The sequence below is a fragment of the Narcine bancroftii genome, chromosome 2 (genome assembly GCF_036971445.1).
Source record: "Narcine bancroftii isolate sNarBan1 chromosome 2, sNarBan1.hap1, whole genome shotgun sequence".
NCBI classification, from domain to species: domain Eukaryota; kingdom Metazoa; phylum Chordata; class Chondrichthyes; order Torpediniformes; family Narcinidae; genus Narcine; species Narcine bancroftii.
Genome location: NC_091470.1, coordinates 46,897,777 through 46,919,246, shown reverse-complemented (window position 1 = coordinate 46,919,246; position 21,470 = coordinate 46,897,777). Strand labels below are relative to the sequence as shown.

At 41.5% G+C, this 21,470-nt stretch overlaps 1 protein-coding gene across 1 annotated transcript; it reads right to left on the bottom strand.

Annotated features, from left to right (window-relative positions):
- Positions 1 to 1,156: 1,156 nt before the first annotated feature.
- siva1 (SIVA1, apoptosis-inducing factor) lies at positions 1,157 to 7,901 on the bottom strand. Its single transcript, XM_069916556.1, has 4 exons — positions 7,734 to 7,901; positions 3,883 to 4,110; positions 2,938 to 3,094; positions 1,157 to 2,088 (listed from the first exon to the last, which is right to left on the bottom strand). The coding sequence occupies exons 1-4, from the start codon at positions 7,849 to 7,851 to the stop codon at positions 2,040 to 2,042; spliced, it is 552 nt and encodes a 183-aa protein (XP_069772657.1). The 5' UTR covers positions 7,852 to 7,901; the 3' UTR covers positions 1,157 to 2,039.
- Between the last annotated feature and the right edge of the window lie 13,569 nt (positions 7,902 to 21,470).

The following is a 21,470-nucleotide window of genomic DNA, read 5'->3' as shown; positions in this document are numbered from 1 at the left end:
AGAAGATGTACAGAGACCATTTTTTTTTTTTTTTTTGCAGTAGTTGGTGCCCAGAACAGGCAGTCAGGGTTAGTGGTTGAAGTAGGCAGCTTTAAAAGAGGCTTCTAGGTAGACTTGAATATGCAGGCATAAGGGTTTAATGTGGCATGTTTAGTGCAGCTATCATGGTCCAAAAAATACAAGGTTGGAAAGTATATAATCATGTAATTTTGTAGAAGGGATAATAGGCCAGACTATTTGAATGGGGAGAAAACGCAAAAGGACAACCCTCCAGGTTGAGTCGGTGAAGAAGGTAAATGCAATGTTGGCATTCATATGTAGAGAAATTATAAAAGCAGGGATGTGATGTTGAGGCTTTATACGGCACTGGTGAGGCCTCTTTTGGAGTACAGGGTAGTCTTGGGCTCCTTATTTAAGAAAGGATGTGCAGGCATTGGAGAGGGATGTGAAGATTTTCAGGATTTGCAAACAAGGAACATTTGAGTGTACTCCTCAAGTGTTCAGAAGAATGGGGAGGGGATCTCAGAAGCCTGGTCAGAGTAGATGTGACAAAGTGGTTTCCAATGGAAGGGGTATCTAGGAAGAGGGCACGTCAGGATTGAAGGGCACCCATTTAAAAGAAATGTGAAGAAATTTCTTTAACTTGAGAGTGGTGAACCTCAGGAATTTACCACAGGCTGCTGTGGAGGCCAAGTCATTGGCTGTATTTAAGGCAGAGACTTTCTAGGTATCTTGAGTAGTCATAGTATCAAAGGTTATGGGGAGAAAGCAGTGGACTGGGATGATGATAGAATGGATCAGCTCATGACAGAACATAGCAGTGTCAATGGGCTGAGTGCTGTAACAGTCTTTTATATACATTATATACATTTTTCTAGTCAAGAAAAACCCCAAACCATATTGACACAGTAAAACAATGCTGTCACATTAGGAACAATAGCCCCAACACCTTGGTTCTTAAGCAAGGAAACCTATTCAGGTGTACTTTGTTCATTACCTATCCAAATCCCATTTACCGATGGTACAGAAACCATCAGCCTTCCTTTAAAGTCAATTTCATTTGCAGATTCTGCAACTACAATTAGTCATCATGTTACCCATGACATCCGCAAACACATTTAAACTGAGGGTTTGTGGGGACATTAAAGCAGAAGAGTTTGAACAATGAACTTGATTTTAATTTCAAATTCCAAAAGTACTACAAGTACCTATAATAAAAGGCCAGAACAAATTGAGCAATACACTGAAGCTCTAGGGAACAAGATATGGCAGGTCCTGTGTTTGCATAGCAAGGGAGAGGATGAGGTAGGTTTGCTCTTTGGAACTATAATCACCCATTCAGAGGACCTTGCTTTCTGCATAAAGAAATTAATCTCCAGAAACAGTCATCTCAGATTCAAGAATTTCAACATCAATCCTGTACTCAGATGCATTATGGTCCTTCCATTATTCAATGAGTAATTTTCAACTCTTAAAGCAGACTCTGATAAGACTATTGAATTATGGAGAAATCTCAGTTGTCTTTCTTGGGGGGGGGGGGGTTGGTTGGTGGGGGGGGGTGGGGGGGAGGAAAATCACATCCTTGGCTCATACACCCTTTTGAAATTTTCCCAGCAAACTCATTAACACCATGGAGTGAATCAAGTATCTTGAGTCTTAATCAGAACAATATCCAACAGTAGAAAGTTTGTGGCTCACCCCCATATTTATGAAATTAATGAAGCTTTATTGCACACATCTACTTGTAGAATTAGTTTGGTCATGAGGTCATTGACGGGAAATGCATTTTACAACTAGTGCAACTTGCTGTATTAGATAGCTACCACACTTTGAAGTACAAGCTGATGAAAATTACATCTTCATCTGTGCCAGAGAACAAAGGAATATGTAGTTTGGTTTGGCAAAACAGTTAAAAAATTTATTATACAAATACACAATTAAAATAGAATATTACATCAACAATTGCTTCCATTTGTACACAAGTGCAAATCCTTTCATTACAAATTTGACTAGTCCACAAATCTTCTGTAGGATTGGTTTCATGAGACACAGTCATAGCAGAACACTTTATCCTCAGCATCATTTAAACTGCAGTGGAGGAAAATTAAATTAGTATGTATACATCAATACAGATTGTTCAGCATGAAGCCTTAACATATGGCAGCCATTTTATAAGTGATTGCATCTAACCACAAAAACTCACTATGTAAATCTCTTCTGCAGAAAGGCTAGAAGTTGCAAATTACTAGTAAGTCACCCAGAAGGGCAAAAAAATCCCAAAATCAAGCATCTGTAGAACAGTAATTAATCACAAGGAAGCCAATGGGAAGGATCAATGAGATTATTTTACTCAAATCTTGAATGCAAAATCCAGACAAAGTTAAATTTGTTGGCTTGTTTTGATACTGGACTTGATTTGGAGTGCAGCAAAGGTAGTCATGGGGTATTTACTCAACGTCCATCATTATGGCTAGCCAGGCAAAGACATGGATTCCCCACTCATGCATGGGGATTCCCAGACTGCAGAAGATGGAGCAAAGGAACCAGTTTAAAAAAAAGTTTTAATTTAGAACGGGAGATAATTAGACCAGTTTTGACAAAAGCAAGATTTCTGCTACCAAAGAACTTCATTGTTTGGGGTGGGGAGATGAGGAGCAGATCTCTACAGTGAAAAGCTACTTACCACCAAGACCAAGGTGGATGCAATAAAATATTTAGTGATAGATTTGCTCTCTTCCCCCACCCCACTTCCTCTGGTAAAGTCCATTGACAACATGCACTGAGCTCAATTTCACTTTCCAAACAAGTTAATCAGGCTATAGAAGCAATAAATACAATCACATCGCCCAAAATTTAACATTAATTGAAGGCTGCTGGTTTCAAGTTAGAACTTCAGATTTTAAAAGTTTTAAAATACAAAGAACTAAGATTACTTACTCAACAACTGAGCATATCGAACAGAAATTCTTTGTGCAGTGGTCACACATTTTGGTGCAATCTTCGCATAGCAAGTGGTCACATCGTGAGCATGATTCCTTGAAATTGGACGACTTCGTACAGATGAAACAGTTTATAATTGTTGGCTTGATTGATGCTATGTGGACACAAATTTGCACTTTTAGGTCAAACTAATCATTTCCAAATTCAAAAACCAAGTCATTATTTGGCAGAAACTTTTGATTTTGTCAGATTTGAAATGTCTGACATAATCACTAATGTAAAGAAACAAGGTTGATGCTCAGTCATTCCTCCCAATCACCTAACAGAGCAATAGAAATACATCAAGTCACATCTTCATGATGTTTTAACCCTAACTTGGAAGAGAAAAAAAATCAATTCAACAAAACCCTTGGTTATCCCAACTTTAGTTCAAAAAAAGCCATGTTAAGATTTGAACTCCTCCTATGCATATCTTTAACTAATTTAGCAATTCACTACAAAATAACATACTTACTATCAAAGGTAGCTGAGTTCAGTATTCAAGTTTCCATTTCAAATAATTTCACCAAACACCTATTGCAAGAAAGCAATTTCTCTGAAGCATGCCTAGTTTTTGAAGCCTCCAGGGACTCTTCTCCGCCAAAAAGTAAGAAATGAATCAACTAAAAGCAAAGACAACTAAGCAATACCACACACAGTCTAGATTTGTGCTCAAGACTCAAGAATGGACTTTGGAAAAGCAACCCAACTCTGCTTTCAGCATTCCATAAAAATACTGGCTTAAATACCAATAAATCACTTGAAAATAACAATTAAACAATCATTTTAAATATTTTTGTTGAACTCAACCAATTCAAATAAAATTATTTTCTATTTCTAAATTCTAAAATATTTCTAAATTAAAAACTCAACACAAACAATTAAAATTTAAATTGAACTCACATTTGTGCAAATATGATAAACCCCTCAAAAGTTGTCCATTCGGTCCAAGAAAAGTCTGCCCTTGGAGCAAGCCATGTGCTTCACCACCATTAAAAACATTTGCAGGTCCCTTCATGCAGTTATCCTCATGAAGAATTGGATCTAGTGTGCAATTTTCATTTAAATTGCCAGTCCACATGTCTCTCATAAAAGCCTGGGCTCCATTGAACAGTAAACTTTTAGTTTTTTCTGGAAATAAAAAAGTGATACAAAACAGTCAAAAAGATTATACAAGCCTATATGAATCGCAACTTCAACAAGAATTGGGGTTGATTACGAGACTGAGCCAGTGACCAGTGATACATCATTGAAATTAGGCCCAGGATCTTACTGTTGGACATCACATGGATAGTATGATTAGCAAGGTCATCGAGGACATGATAACTGGATAGTGAGGATATTAAGCTATTGCTTTTCCCATTTTACCAACTGCTCCAGGACAAAATTGAATTTAATCTTGGCAAGTGCAAATCAAGGAATGACCACCTACAGATCTCTTAGCATTCTAGAACAGACATAACTCAAAAGTATTTGATGCCATTATGGTCTCTTCACATGTTAGAGGGAAAAACAGACATGTGCTTGGTCAAGAAAATATTTGGGCTGTCACTTAAAAAAATCTTGAGCATACATGGCTATGTTATAGGTAAATCATTATATTGGATGGGGTGGAGGTACTGGAGAGTGAAATACACAAGAACCAGAAGGGGCTCCATAAATGTTTTTTCTCAATAATAATCTTAAGTCATACCAACTATATTCACCATTGGATTAATATTTGTCCAAAGGTAATGGAATCTCAAATTGAAAGATTTAATTTATAGAGGTACATTTGTATTTATAGAATGTGCAATTGCATGCATTTTACACTGTCTTGGACATCAGATGGCAAGAAATTTGCTTGAGATATTATCCAATCACTAAGTTGCTAGAAAGGATTTGGGGGGATATTTTTTTTTAAAAGGAAAGGTTTGATCAGGGATAATCATCTTAGCTCTGTGCATGGGAACTAATCTCCCACTAATTTGGAGATTTTTCTATTTGAAGAGGGACACAAGATTGACAATTGATGTTGCCTGAATGAACTTCATAGACACCTCAGACAAGCTGGTCCAGAAGGTTAGATCACATTCAATCCAGACTGACTGGCTACCAAATTAACATGGTGGTAGGAACCAGATCTTAGTGATCCTCCACTAATTTGCACATAGCTCAGGATGTAATCTAGAAATAAACTTACCACATATTTCGGCATACAAGTCAAATAACCCAAAAAATGGGGCTCAACTTGTACACCAGATATACTTTTGAGACCTTAAATTCAGCTCAAAATCCAATCTGCGCTGATCTGGCGTACAAGTCAATGCTTGAAAAACCGATTTGATGACAAGTCGACCCTTGAAAAACCAAAAAACCTGACTGCAACAGACTCTCATTGAAAACCACAATTAGCACCATTCAAAATCATCATCCTTGTCTGAAAACAAGGCATTTAGAACCCTTCAAAATCGCTATCATCAACTGAAGCAAAAGATGGCAGCAAGCACATCCATACTCTCACTGTTTAAGTCTGTATCTGATGAGGCGGTTTCAGCTTCGTCATCAGTGTCCCACAATAAATCAGCTTCCGTGCCATCAACTGCACAAAAGATACTGCACTTTTTAAACGATTTTATCATCTCTACTTTAACTTTGTCCCATGCCTTGAGCACAAAGTTACAAAGCACATCAAGTGACGTAAAACACAGTGCCCCACCTTTTGAAAATTACTTTTCTGCACTCAACATCCGTGTATTCCATTCCTCAGGCACATGGCTGATGAATGGCTTGTTCAAGAAGACATCGAGAGGTTGCAATATAGAAATTAAACCACCCGGATAACCACCAAGTATTATGTAGTACTAATCTACTTAGTTAAGTGGCTACAAAACACATCCCAGACCAGCAAACTCTGTTCTTTGCATAAACTGCCTGGCCCACACATTGTTTATCCATAGTTTTACACCATTTTTAGCCATCCATCCTTTTTCATGAAAATTTACAAAAATACCTCCAGGGAATTTCATTTTCAGTTTAACTTTGCTTTTGAAGATTACCATGGTTCTCAACTTTGTCCCGTCAGGCATGAACAATAATACTGCAGTAAACCTGGTCGTTTCGTGGCCTGTACTTTTGGTTCCCATAGTTTTAACACCTTTCCATTCCACTGTTCTACTGCCTGTCATGTCAAAATTCATGGGGGTTTCATCATGTATCCAATATTTGCCATTGCAAACTTGTGTTTCTGCTGATTCCGTTTAACAAACGGATGAAAACTTAATGATCAAGATCTTTTATTAGTTTGTGTAATTTTTGTTTTTTTGGCACAATACCGGGTTTTTACTGTTCAAGATCTGGGTGTAACTTGGTCCACTGCAGTGCAAGTGTTCTTATTTTATTTCAAGAGACAATGGAGCAATCTTGCTTCTGTTCATGTACCCATTCTGCAATGTGATTTTCCAGCTCTGGCCAACAAGTGATTATTTTCTTAAAGAACATTGCCTTTTTGGTAGGTTTCTCAAAGCCTCTTCTTTCTTCCTACAATCTCTAACTCACTTCTCATCAATTTTTTTTTATATTAACGCAACTCGCTTCACATTTTCAGCGCGTACTGCATTGTGTTGATTAATCCTCCATGACAGTAATCTATTGGGGGTCAACATACAGTGGTGAATAGGGCACCTCAGGCAGTCAGAAAATTGAGGACAACATATGCCAGATATACCATAAAAACATTAAAATGAGGCTGGGGGGGGAAGAAATCAACTTTTATGCCGGTTGACTTATACACCTTAATATATATTAATTCTCTATAGAAACAAGCACAAATCTATTTACCAACCTAATCTGGTGTAAATAAGCTGCAAGAATCCCCTTCTTGTTGAATATGTTAAAGGACCATGGGACCTCTAACAATTTTCAATATTTCCATCCACCTGGACAGAAAGGCAAAAAACTTGAAGCTCTCTTCAACAATCATTTGACAACGTCTCCAAATTCAGAATGGAATAGCAAATTACACTATTCTTGCATTATGGGTTCTTAATTCTATACTTGATTCAAAGCTCAAAAGACGTTTACAGATTCCTACAATAGTTAATATAGTTGAGCATTTGGGCAATTAAGAAACTCCATTCCCAATAATCATTATCCATTTTGAGGCATAGCCAATCGTCCTGGAAAAAGGGGGGGTGGGGGGAAGGAAGAGAGAGAGAGAGAGAGAGAGAGGCGCCCAGGGGAAAAAAGGTGTGGGACATGACAGAATTCGCATGCAGCGGAAAGAACCCATGTGAAATTTTAAGCAGTTGATCCTCCAGTGTTTCAGTTGTTCAAAACAAATGAGAGGGTCAAAACTTTTTTTTTTTAAAAAGTTTAAAAACTCCAACACGTTACTCTCCAATAGACCCGAGGCCTCGAATTTTTCTCCATTACTTCATATGTTGCATGACCTAAAAAAAACAATCGGGTGGAAACAAGTCGACAACCCCGACCGCCGCTGCCCGCGACAGACAAGGTCTTTTTAGCTTCAGTTCAACGCCGAGGGAGAACGTGGCAAGTCCTCTCGGTGTCAGTCAGCGCACAGAAGGGCTGCAAACGCTCGGTCAGGGGAGTGCAACTCACCCCGTGCCCGGAGGTCTGCCTCGGACAGGGAACGCCACACAAGGCGAGGCGACTTCAGAGTGGAGCCCCACCCCCACCCGTCAACAGGGGGCAGGGGATTGCAGTCGGAGTGAAGTCCCGGGAGCGGGCCCACCCTCCTGCCCGCCACTCACCGTACACCTCCCGCTGGTACTTGGGCCCGAGCACGCCTTCACTCAGCTCCCTCTGGGTCACATGGACCTTCCACTGCAGCGGCGCGGTGTCGCCGAAGGGACTGACTCGCTTCGTCATGTTAACAAGGCACAACCCGCTCTTTCCGCGCGGGCACTCCGACCTTTAACCTGGTGACGCAGCCAATGGGAAGACGACGTGACGGCGGCGCGTGCGCACGAGCGGGGCGGGGTTGGTTCCGTCGCGCCACCCTCTTGGGACCGTCTCCGGGGCAAATGTCTCCATGCTGATTGCTGCTAATTCTTTCTTTGGCTTGGCTTCGCGGACGAAGATTTATGGAGGGGGTAAAAGTCCACGTCAGCTGCAGGCTCGTTTGTGGCTGACAAGTCCGATGCGGGACAGGCAGACACGGTTGCAGCGGTTGCAGGGGAAAATTGGTGGGTTGGGGTTGGGTGTTGGGTTTTTCCTCCTTTGTCTTTTGTCAGTGAGGTGGGCTCTGCGGTCTTCTTCAAAGGAGGTTGCTGCCCGCCAAACTGTGAGGCGCCAAGATGCACGGTTTGAGGCGATATCAGCCCACTGGCGGTGGTCAATGGGGCAGGCACCAAGAGATTTCTTTAGGCAGTCCTTGTACCTTTTCTTTGGTGCACCTCTGTCACGGTGGCCAGTGGAGAGCTCGCCATATAACACGATCTTGGGAAGGCGATGGTCCTCCATTCTGGAGACGTGACCCATCCAGCGCAGCTGGATCTTCAGCAGCGTGGACTCGATGCTGTCGAACTCTGCCATCTCGAGTACAATATCAGTAATCTAAATAAAGTATACTCTCCCCAATAATTTTCTTAGGCTTGGCTTCGCGGACGAAGATTTATGGAGGGGGTAAAAAGTCCACGTCAGCTGCAGGCTCGTTTGTGGCTGACAAGTCCGATGCGGGACAGGCAAACACGGTTGCAGCGGTTGCAGGGGAAAATTGGTTGGTTGGGGTTGGGTGTTGGGTTTTTCCTCCTTTGCCTTTTGTCAGTGAGGTGGGCTCTGCGGTCTTCTTCAAAGGAGGTTGCTGCCCGCCAAACTGTGAGGCGCCAAGATGCACGGTTTGAGGCGTTATCAGCCCACTGGCGGTGGTCAATGTGGCAGGCACCAAGAGATTTCTTTAGGCAGTCCTTGTACCTTTTCTTTGGTGCACCTCTGTCACGGTGGCCAGTGGAGAGCTTGCCATATAACACGATCTTGGGAAGGCGATGGTCCTCCATTCTGGAGACGTGACCAATAGCAATGAGGTAAAACATGAAAGTCTGCAGACACCTGTCACATTTGTGGCCCGAAATGTGAAATTCATAACACTATCACCACATGCTTTACCAGTTGAACATCTCCATGTCTTTATTTTTCTGCTTCCCTTATTTCCTCATCCTGCACCTTCCACCTCCAGTGCATCTGACTTCCGGTCAGGTTAATACATCTCATGTATATTCATTATCATGACATCCCTCCTTTCACCAGCAATAAATTTGATATCTTTATGTTTAAATGTGAACACTTTAACACTATCAATAGCATTTTTCTGTCTTCTGAACCAACAAAACAACTTCCAATTCAAAACAAAAACAACTTCAAATTCCCTCTTCACAAAATGTAACATAAACATGTTATAACCAAATGTAAGATAATAGCTCAACTGTTGTTCTAATACAATGCTCACCTCGTATGCAAAATATAAACATTTAAATTTATACACCTCACATGTTTAAATTCCAATACTTTTTTTTTCATTTAATACCAAATAGTCGACTAAACAAAATGCAATTCATACAGCACTCATACATGTTCTTTATGATGTTCAAATGTTCCCATTATCATTTCTCTTTCTTGGTGAGTAACATTTCTGCGCTTCATTGAAACTCATTCCAACTATCACAAACTTTCACTTTCGTGATAATGCGGGCACGATTAGAAATATGGCACAAAATCTTCATATCGCTTAGGTGGTTTCCTGTCCCGTCTCGGCCTTCCTGCAATGCTACTGTCGCAACTTGGTTGTTCACCCTCAGCACCGGAAATACTGCTCGGTGCGGCCTCTGGTGTTTCTGGTACTCTGGCCACTTCATCAGGAATGCTGGTAACTACCTCTGGAACATCATCTGGTCCCTCTGGTTGAGCATCTCGTATTGGACTTCTAACCACTTCACTCGGTGTCAGTCTGGATTGGTACTTTTTGACACCAGACACGTTTCTTTTGTACAGGACTCCAGCTGGAGACTTGACTGTCACCATACTGCCGCTTCTGGATACAACAGTGTAGGGTTGATGGTAATAAGGTGTGTCTAGCTTACCACCACTCTCTTGCCTCACAAGAACATTATCTCCAGGCATGATGTCTGAGTACCTGGCCCCACGCTTCGAGTCTGCATACAGCTTTGCTGCTCCCTTCTTTTCAGCATTGTGGTCCCTCATCTCCTGGTTGTCCCTGATTTCCTTTATTTCGGGCATTTTTGTGCGGATTTTCCTCCCAAAAAGTACTTCTGCTGGACTTTTTCCTGTGGTTGCATGAGGTGTTACCCAATAGACAGCTACATAGGAGAGTAATGCTTCTCTCCAGTTCTGTCCTTCTGCATGAGCAATCCGTAATCGTTTTTCGATGGACTGATTTTGTCTCTCTACTTCCCCATTGGCTTGCGGCCATTTAGGAGTTACTTTATGATGGTGGATACTTGTGGTCCTCATGTATTCAACAAATGTCTCTGAAGTGAACTGTGGACCATTGTCAGAGTATAGCATAACAGGCAATCCATATCTCGCAAGAATCTCTGCCAATGCTTGTATTGTTTTTTCAGTGGTCGTAGTATCTGCTGTAGTAATCTACCACTACCATGATTGACTCACAGTTGGTAAAGGTTCAAGAAAATCAACAGCTACATCGATCCACAGTCCTGTCGGAAGTTGCGTACTCCGGATCGGCTCTGGAGGATTACTCCTACTTGTGAGTTGACACCCATGGCAGGTTTTGACGAATTTCTCTGCGTCTTTATCACAACCTGGCCACCATACTTTACTCCTGAGGTTTTGCTTGGTACCAACAATACTTAGGTGTCCTTCATCAGCTAATGATACGATCTTCGGTCTCAACCTCTGTGGTATCACCAATCTACACCCCCTCAATACACACTGCCCGATGCAACAAAGTTCGTCTCTAATGGGAATATATGCCTTGTGAATGCACTTGTCCCATTGTCCACTTTGGATACATTCTCTAACTTCCATGAGTTCTGGGTCATGTTCGGACTTTCGCTCGACTTCCCTCGTTGTCACAGCTCCCGGTGTCGACTGGATAGCTACGAAGCGTACAAAGCTCTCTGCTTCTGTCCCCAATTCTGACTTGGATTGTGGGCATCCATCTTTCAACAATCTGGAGATCGGATCAGCAATGTTTGCTTTCCCGGCAATGTGAACTACTCTGTACTTGTACGGTTGGAGTCTGAGCACCCATCGTTCTATCCTGGCACACGGTTTGGACCTGGTGGCATAGATCACCTCCAATGGTTTATGGTCCATGATGAGTTCAAATTCAATGCCATACAAATATGCATGGAATCGCTCACAGGCCCATACAAGTCCGAGTGCTTCTTTCTCTGTCTGAGAATATCTCCTTTCCACATCTGTCAAAGATCTGCTGGCATAGGCAATGATTCTTGGTCCCACATCATGCATCTGGACCAACACGGCTCCTAAACCTAAAGTCCATCCGCTATGACTTTGGTTGGTGCAGCTGGATCATAATACCCAAGAGTATCAGCATTCATCAGACTTTGTTTCAGAGCTGTGAATGCTTTCTTCTGCTCAGAGTCAAAATGGAATGGTACACCTTTCCTGGTTAGTTTCCTCAGTGGTTCTGCCAGTGTAGCAAAGTTAGGGATGAACTTTGCGCAATAATTAACCAATCCCAAGAAGCTCCTCATCTCCGTTGCATTCTGGGGTTCACATGCATCTGCAACAGCTTTCACCTTGGCATCAGCTGGGTTCAGTCCTTCCCATGTAAGCCTGTGTCCCATGAAGTCCATCTCTGAGACACCAAACTGGCACTTGTCTCCATTCACGGTAAGGCCTGCCCCCTGTAGTCTCGATAGCACACACCTCAACCGTTTATCATGCTCTTCCTTTCTAGCCACATGGACTATGATGTCATCAGAAATGTTGGCAACTCCAGGAATGCCTTGAATCACTCGATGGATTTTGTACTGGTAGATCTCAGGAGCTGCATTGATGCCGAACGATAGTCTCTTGTACCAGTACAATCCACAGTGAGTCACAAATGTTGTCACGTCCCTGGATTCTGGGTCCAGCTCTAATTGATGATAGCCCCATTTTAAATCAATTTTTGAGAACACCTGACTGGTAGTTAACTCCTGAAGTACTTCCTCCACTGTTGGTATGGGGTGTCGTTCTCAAATTATGGCTTCATTGGCCATCCTCATATCAACACACAGTCTTATGTCACCATTTGGTTTGGGCACGATCACTACTGGGCTGACCCATTGTGTTGAATGTTCTATAGGTTCAATAATGTCTTGCTCGATCAACTCTTTGATTTTGGCCTCGACTTTCCCACGAAGTCCAAATGGAGTTCTGCACACTGGTTGCGCCTTGGGTTTGACCGTTTTGTCCAATGCTGCACAACTTGATCCAATAACTGGTTGTCCAAATCAGCTACCATGTAATTGAATTCACAGCCAGTTGTCGCAATCTCGTCACGAACTGGGCAACCGTTTCTCCATCTTGTTTTGTTTTGCAAAACAAATGGCGTTGAAATGTAGCATTCGGTGTCACCACATAGTGTGCATTCAGTGCATCTACGGCTCTCTGGTATTCCTCCTTCCTTCCAGTATTCAAAAGCATCTTAAAAGTTTCCCGAACTGCGGGTCCTGTGGTGAAGAGAAGTAACGCCCTCCAAGAAATAGGCCACGACTGTCGGCGTAGGCTTCAAATTCTTCCAGCCATGCCTTCCACTTCACACTCACAGTGCTTGCATCACCCGTCGGGTCAAAATGAGGAACACCTCGAAGTGCTAGGAATTCAGCTCCTGTGACTGCCATGAAGAAAACCTTCCAGCTCAAAGCCACTGATTCAAAATCCAAAATGTTTATCACATTTAAAATCCAAAATGTTTATCCTCATCGCCAATGTCACATTTGTGGCCCGAAATGTGAAATTAATAACACCATCACCACGTGCTTTACCAGTTGAACATCTCAGTGTCTTTATTTTCCTGCTTCCCCTTATTTCATCATCCTGCACCTTCCACCTCCAGTGCATACCATCTGACTTCCAGTCAGGTTAATACATATCAGTCATATTCATTATCATGACAACACCGTGGTTGAAGTAAAAACACAATCTCAGCAGGTCGCGCAGTGTCGACTGAACAGTGTTGTTTGCTGGGGTGGCCCAGAGAGTCTGACTTTTGAGTCCTCAGACCTGTGGCGCAGAAAGGGACCGCCTTTTAATTTCAGCCTGTGGGGCTATGTTTCTTCTCGCATGCATGGACAAGTGCGGGCTTGTCCATGTGTGATGAGGGGGTAGTGTGACGGCGACTCAATGGGCAACATGGCTGTCTTCCCTACCCATAATCCCCCATGCAGCTGGAACCGCTCTGTGTTTCCCTGGTTGGCACTGGCAGAGTGGTTCCAGCTGTATGGGGATTATGAGTAGGGAAGATGACCATGTTGCCCATTGATCCCGCATTGAACTGCCGTCAGGTGCTAAGTCGCCTGATGAGATGCCAGTCCAGAGCGGTGCTCCTGGGTGCTCAAATAAGTGTGATGGAATTTGTTTTGGGCTAACCCAGCTCAGATATTGGGAGGGCAAGCTTGGATAATGGGCAGGCAAGGCAAGGACAGTGGCGTTTCCCCCCCCCCCCCCCCTCAGCAAGTGGGGTCCAGTGTATGTGCCCTACATGCTTCCTATTTGGCCTACATTTCCTTCCTCACAATCATTGGGGGTCCCAAACAGTCCACTGTGTATCCACGGGAGTTATCTATTATATTTGGTGCTCAAGCCTTCTCTACTTCAGAGACACTGCATGCAGACTGGGAGATTGCTTCACTGAGCACCTTCACTCTGTTTATATTAGTGTCAGGGATCTCTCAGTGGCAAACCTCAGCAATTCTGTGCCACACTCCCTTGCTAACATGTCTGTCCATGGCCTCATGTACTGTCCCACCAAGACCAACCACAAATTGGAGGAACAGAATTAATTTTCTGTATGGGCTTTCTCCATCTGGTTGGCATTAACTATGACTTCTCTGATTTCTCCTACTCTCCGACCGTTCTCCCTCCCTTCCCTTTTGTCTTCTTTCCTCCTGCTCTCCTCTCCCTTCCCTGACCTTCTCCATTCACAGAGCTAAACCCCTTTCCCCTGTTTACTTGCATGCCCTTCCTTCCTTATCCACCTATTACTTTCCTGTCTATGGGTCTGTGCTCCTCCCTCCACCATTTTGTTCAGAAGCCTGCCTACAGTTTGCTCATACTTTGATGATGGGCTCAAGCATGAAATGTTGGTAGTGTATCTTTATCTTTGCTTTATAAAGTACACTGTTTGAAATGCTTGGTTTCTCCAGTATTGTGTTTTTACCAATAACAATGAGGTTGATCTTCTAATTAGTCAATTATTTATTGTTTTAGAAAATGCAATTTGGATGGAGGTAGTATTCTGCACAACGTGCATTTGGAAACCAGGAACCAGTAAGTGAATATTGCATACTAGTAATCAGTATGGAATACAGTAAGCAAATCAGTTTGCTGAATGGCATAACATTCAGGAAAAATCAGGTTGAAACAACACAAAATTCCCACTTCATGCTCAAAATCCTAACAAATTGTCTTACAAGCAAATAAATAAAGAAACTTGCAGAGAGTTGCAAGCTTTGGAACAATCTATCACAATCTATCAAAATAGAGTAATTAAGGTAGAAACTGCTAATGTAACTACTGAGTCGTCAAAGCCCTCCTGGATAGAGAATTTGAAAGATTCACTAACCTCTGAGTGAATAAATTTATTTTCATCTCAGTCAGTTCTAACTTTTCACTGAGACTGTGACCCTAGATTCCAGATATCTCAACAAGGGAACCAAGTTCCCTGCATTCACTTTGCCCAGCCACGTAACAATTTTGAGAGATAACACAGGCCTAGGCCAAGCAATCTCTTCTTGCACACTAAACCCACCATTTCCAAAAACTGGTCCAGAGAAACTTTGTTGAACTCCTTCCATTCCAAGTACTGTATCCTTTTTTATGTTAGGAGATTACAACTTCACAAACTCCAGCTGCAGTTTCATCAGAATCAATTATAATTGCAGTAAGATGTTTTTACCACTACTCAAAGCTCTTGTAATAAAGTCCAACCATAACATTTGCTCTCTATTTATTAGCTCTCTTGGATGTTAACTTTAAATGATTTGTGATCAAAGGTATCATGGTCCATATAACCATATACAGCACAGAATAGGCTAGTTTGGCCCTACTCGTCCATACCAGAACAAATCCCCACCCTCCTAGTCCCACTGACCAGCACCTGGTCCATACCCTTCCAATCCTCTCCCCTCCATGCAATTATCCAGTCTTTCCTTAAATGTAAATAATGTCCTTGCTTCAACCACCTCTGCTGGAAGCTTATTCCACATCCCAACCACCCTTTGCGTGAAGAAATTTCCCCTCATGTTCCCCTTATAATTTTCCCCCTGCAATCTCAAACCATTGTTCCCCTTATAATTTTCCCCCTGCAATCTCAAACCATTGCCTCTGGTTTGAATATCCCCCACTCTTAATTGAAAAAGCCTATCCACATTGACTCTCTCTGTCCCTTTTAAAATCTTGAACACCTCCATCAAATTCCCCCTCAATCTTCTATGCTCCAGAGAAAAAAGCCCCAGGCTGCTCAACCTTTCTCTGTAACTCAAACCCTGACATCCTGTCAACATTCTCGTGAACTTTCTCTGCACTCTCTATTTTGATTATATCCTTCCTATAATTTGGTGACCAAACTGCACACAGTATTCCAAACTTGGCCTCACCCAATGCCTTGTACAATTTCATCATAACATCCCAACTCTTGAATTCAATACTCCGATTTATGAAGGCCAACATTCCAAATGCCTTCTTCACCACACCATCTACCTGAGTATCAGCCTTGAGGGTACTATTTACCATCACTCCTAAATCCCTTTGTTGCTCTGCACATCTCAATAGCCTACCATTTAATGCATATGACCTATTTAGATTTGCCTTTCCAAAATGCAACATTTCACACTTATCCGTATTAAATTTCATCAGCCATTTCTCAGCCCACTCCTCTAGCTTTCCTATATCTCTTTTTAAGCTACGGTAATCTTCCTCACTGTCCACAATACCACCAATCTTTGTATCATCTGCAAACTTACTTATCCAATTTACCACCCCTTCCTCCAGATCGTTAATATATATAACAAACAATAGTGGACCCAGGACCGATCCCTGAGGAACTCCACTAGTCACCGGCCTCCAATTTGACAAACAATTTTGAGTACTCTCTGACACCTCCCATCCAACCATTGGTGAATCCATTTCACTACCTCCTTATTTATACCTAATGCCTCCACCTTTTTTCCTCACCTCCTGTGGGGAACTTTGTCAAAAGCTTTACTAAAGTCTAACATCCACAGCCTTCCCAATCTTTTTTTGTAACCCCCTCAAAAAACTCTATAAGGTTTGTTAAGCCCCACAAAACCATGCTGACTACTACCTATCAATCCCTGTTCTTCCAAATATTTGTAAATGCCGTCCCTCAGAACACTTTCCATCAACTTACCCACCACAGATGTCAGACTCACAGGTCTATAAATTCCAGGATTACATTTGGACCCTTTCTTAAACAGCGGAACAACATGAGCCACCCTCCAATCCTCTGGCACTACCCCCGTGACCAGTGACATCCTAAATATCTCTGTTAATGGCCCCACTATCTGTACACTAGTTTCCCTGAGTGTCCTTGGGAATACATTGTCCAGACCCGGAGATTTGTCCATCTTTATCTTTTTTAACACTGCCATCACTACCTCCTCAGTTATCCTTATATGATTCATGACCTCCCCACTATTTTTCTTTACTTCAACTGGTACAATATTTTTTTCCCTAGTGAATACCAAGGAAAAGATATCATTTAAAATTTCCCCCATCTCCTCTGACTTTTCACATAGCCTACCCTCCCTATCTACAAAGGGTCCAATTCTATCCCTCACTAATATTTTACTTTTAATGTACCTATAGAAACCCTTTGGATTTATTCTGATTTGAACCTCAATGTTTCATGATCTGTCAGCATTTAATTAGTACTCAACATTTTTATTTTGTAGACCAAAGCAAATGATTTCATTTTACTACATTCCATTTCATAGAACTATGGAACACTATAGCACAGAAAACAGGCTATTTGGCCCTTTTAGTCTGTACCAAAACATCATTCTGCTAGTCCCACTGACTTGCACCTATTCTATCTCCCTCTAGACCTTTCCCTTCCATGTACCTATCCAATTTATTCTTAAAACTTTAGAGTGAGCTTGTACTTATCATGTCAAATGGCAGCTTATTCCACACTTCCACCACTCTATGAGTGAAGAAGTTTCCCCAAACTTTTCTCCTTTCACCCTTAAGCCATGTCCTCTCATATTTATCTCTCCTAATTTAGTTGGAAAGAGCCTACTTGCATTCACTGTCTATTCCTCTCATAATTTTGTAAACCTCTATCAAATCTCCCCTCAATCTTCTACACTCCAAGGAATAAAGTCCTAACCTGTTTAATCTTTCCTTACAACTCAATTCCTGAAGATCCAGCAACATTCTAGTAAATCTTCTCTGCACTCTTTCAATCTTGCACATATCCTTTCTGGACAACCAGAACTGCACACAATACTCCAAATTTGGCCTCACTAATGTCTTGTACAACTTCACCATAACATCCCAACTCTTATCTCACTACTTTGATTTATAAAGGCCAAGATGCCAAAAGCTTTCTTTTCAACCCTGTCTACCTGTGACACCACTTTCAGGGAACAGTGTGTCTGTATTCCCACACACAAAACTATGTTGATGGTCCTTAATCAGCCCATGACTGTCCAAATACCCATATAACCTATCTCTCAGAACTCCTAATAATTTACCTACTACTGACATCTGGCTCACCAGCCTTTAATTACCTGGTTTACATCTGGAGCCTTTTTTAAACAGCGGAAAACATGTGTTACCTCCAATCTTCCAGCACCTCACCCGTGGCTAAGGACAATTTGAATATATCTGCCAGGGTTCCTGCAATTTCTACACTAGTCTCGCTCAAGCTCTGAGGGAATATCATCTGGCCTGGGGGATTTAAGAAGCACCTCCTCCTTAATCTCCATATATTCCATGACCCTTCTGTTTGTTTCCCTTACGCACTATACCAGTTTCCTGTAAATACTGATGCAAAAAAACTGTTTTAAGATCTCCCCCATTTCATGAGCTCCACATATAGACAACCACTCTGATCTTTGAGTGGGCCAATTTTGACCCTTTCTATCCTTTTATTCTTAACATATTGTAGAAACCCTTCAGGTTTACCTTTACATTATCTGCCAAAGCAACCTCATGTCTTCTTTTTGCCTTTCTGATTTCCTTCTGAAGTATTTTCTTACATTTTCTATACTCTTCTAGTACCTCATTTGGTCCTTGTTGCCTATACCTGCTATACACTTCTCTCTTCTCACCAATATCCTTTGAAAACCAAGGTTTCCTCTACCTGTTAACTTTGCCTTTAATCCTGAAAGGAACACACAAACTCTGCACTCTCAAAATTTCACTTTTGAAGGCATCCTTGCTGGAAAACAACATCCCAATCCACTCTTCCTACCTCCTTTCTCATTTCCACAAAATTGGGCTTTCTCCAATTTAGAATCTCAACTCGAGGATCAGACCCTATCCTTATCCATAATTATCTTGAAATTAGTGACATGGTCACTGGACCCAAAATGTTCACCTACACATACTTCTGTCACCTGACCTGTCTGGTTCCCTAACAGGAGATCAAGTATTGCATCCTCTCTCTATTGATTAAGAAAACTTTCCTGAACACATTTCACAAACTCCAAACCATCCAGCCCTTTAACAGTATGGGAGTCCCAGTCAATATGTGGAAAATTAAAATCTCCTATTATCACAACTTTCTCTTTCTTACATTGGGTCTGGTATCTCTCCACAGATTTGCTCCTCTAATTCTCTCTGACCATTGGGCAGTCTATAATACAATCCTATCACTGTGGTCACACCTTTCCTGTTCCTCAGCTTTATATAGCTGTGATATTTTCCCTGACTACCAATGCCACTCCTCCCCCTCTATCACATCTGAAACAACAGAAACTTGGAACTTTGAGCTGCCAGTTTTGCCCCTCCTGTAACCAAGACTCACTAATAGCAATAATGTCATAATCCCACATGCCAATCCACACCCTAAACTTGTCTGCCTTTATGACAATACTCCTTTCATTGAAATAAATATACTTGAGAACATTTCTATTATGTACAAACCTTTGATTTCTGTCTATACATGCAGATCTCCCATGACCCTTATCCTCCTCCACCCCACTATATGCTCTAATTCTCTGGTTTCCATCCCCCTGCCAATCTAGTTTAAAATCCCCGAGAACAGCACGAGCAAATCTACCCACAAGTATGTTAGTTCCCCTCCAGTTCAGGTGCAAACCGTCCTGTTGGAACAGGTCCCACCTTCTCTGGAATAGAGCCCAATTGTCCAGAAACATGAAGCCTTCCCTCCTGTACCATCTCTTTAGCCACATATTTAGCTGCATTAATTTCCTATTTCTAGCCTCACTAGCACGTGGCATGGGTAGCACTCCTGAAATCGCAACCCTGGAGGGCCTGTTCTTCAAACTTGCACCTAACTCCCTAAACTCTCTTCGCAGGACCTCCTCACCCTTCTTACCCACGTCACTGGTCCCTACATGGACCATGACATCTGGCTGCTCACCTTCCCTCCTGATCCAAAGTTCATCAGCTCCAGTTCTCTAACTTGATTTGTCAGGAATTGCAGCTGGATGCACCTTTTCAGGTGTAACCATCAGGGACAATTATGATGTCTCAGATTTCCCACATCCCACAATCAAAGCAATCCACTGCTTTAGCTGACTCTATTTACCTACTCCTAATTTCATTAGATGAAATTTCCATCCCTGGCCTTACCTCTTTGGAATCAAGCTTTTACAAGTCTCTTGAGTCAAAGCTCTGCTCCTCTCTGGCCACTCGTCTTTCAGCTTCCCCTTCTTTTATTTGTCCCTGCAAATGATCTCAATTATTCTCTCCCACAAATCAACATGCTGTTTGACCCTTCAGTTGCCCTCCGTGCTCTTTTAAAAACATTTTAAGACTTTTTAATCCTCATTCACCTAGGCTGATTTTTTTCCACTCAGCGCTCTCCCGAGTCCGTCGCTCCTCCTCTTACTCCAATAGTCCCGAGATTGCAATGGCCTGAGCCCCCACTCCATGCTCTTTTTAAAAAATTTTTAAACCTCACACACACACACCTAGGTTGATTGAATTTGCTGTTCTTACATACTCACTTAGTCTACCTTTATCCTTTTTTTTACATTTTCTCTCTATTCATAATGCTTTCAAGTTCTGAATCAATATCAAATTGGAAACTACATTTGGATTACAAAGCTAAATCATTAACACAGACTGTGGATAGCTAAGGTTCAAGAAATGATTCCTCCAGTACCCATTAGTCAAACCCTGCCAACTTGAAAAACACAATTTTATTCCCATCTTATGCTTTCTGCCTATTCATCAATTTCAATCTATTTTGGGATATTACCACACTGAATATCTTCATAACATCTAAACACACTGCATTTTATGTTTTTGTTTCTTATTTATAGCCTCTGTAATATTCTTGTTTTTCGTTCACTGTAATTAGGCTTATAAGTCAATAGTTCCCCGATTCGCGTGACTGACATCACAATTGCCTTTATTACATCACTCAGCTAGGCTAAAGCATCCTTGATAGAAAATTGATGGTTACTTGTTAACAAGCAAACTATACTTTTTTTGACGCTTTATTTTATGTTTTCATCTTACAGTTTAATATTGTGAGTAAGATACTTAATTGGGCCAGTGATTAGAATTCATCTATGTACTTGGCAACTTATCTTAAATTCATTATTTGGTTATTGGTTAAAAATGGGTGAAGTATGTGGACCTCTTTCTGTATTACACATTGTCGTCTATTTTATTTCGTTTCCTTTAGAGGTTTTGGAAATAGAATATGAAACTTGATGTGAGGACTGTATGAAGTTAAAGTGAACAACTAATAACAGTTAAAGTGACAGTGAAATCTTTCCAGTTGATTAAATGGTGGTTATTTGGTATTCACTTTTTGATTTTATTCTTTACTCTGCCATTTCCCATCTTGGGTCTATATATTTCTCATGTTTAACAAGTAATGTAACAATTAAAGAAATGTGTTATTTTTAAATGAGATTTTTAAAATAAATATGATAATTAGCAGTAAATAATGCAGTTTCACCTGCCAATGTTCGTCTGTGATGAAATTGGCTGAAAATCAGACTAACAAAGACCTGAGTATTTGGAAAATGTAACAGAATAGTTAATTATCAGTTGCAATAATTTTGCTCTCAAGTCACAATATAGTTTAAAAAAACCCATTTTTTATG

Coding starts and splice junctions, on each gene's coding strand:
- siva1 (XM_069916556.1), bottom strand. CDS start 7,851: ATGACGAAGCGAGTCAGTCCCTTCGGCGACACCGCGCCGCTGCAGTGG. Junction 4,111..7,733: donor GTACCAGCGGGAGGTGTACG/GTGAGTGGCGGG, acceptor TTTTATTTCCAG/AAAAAACTAAAAGTTTACTG. Junction 3,095..3,882: donor TTTATCATATTTGCACAAAT/GTGAGTTCAATT, acceptor GTGTCCACATAG/CATCAATCAAGCCAACAATT.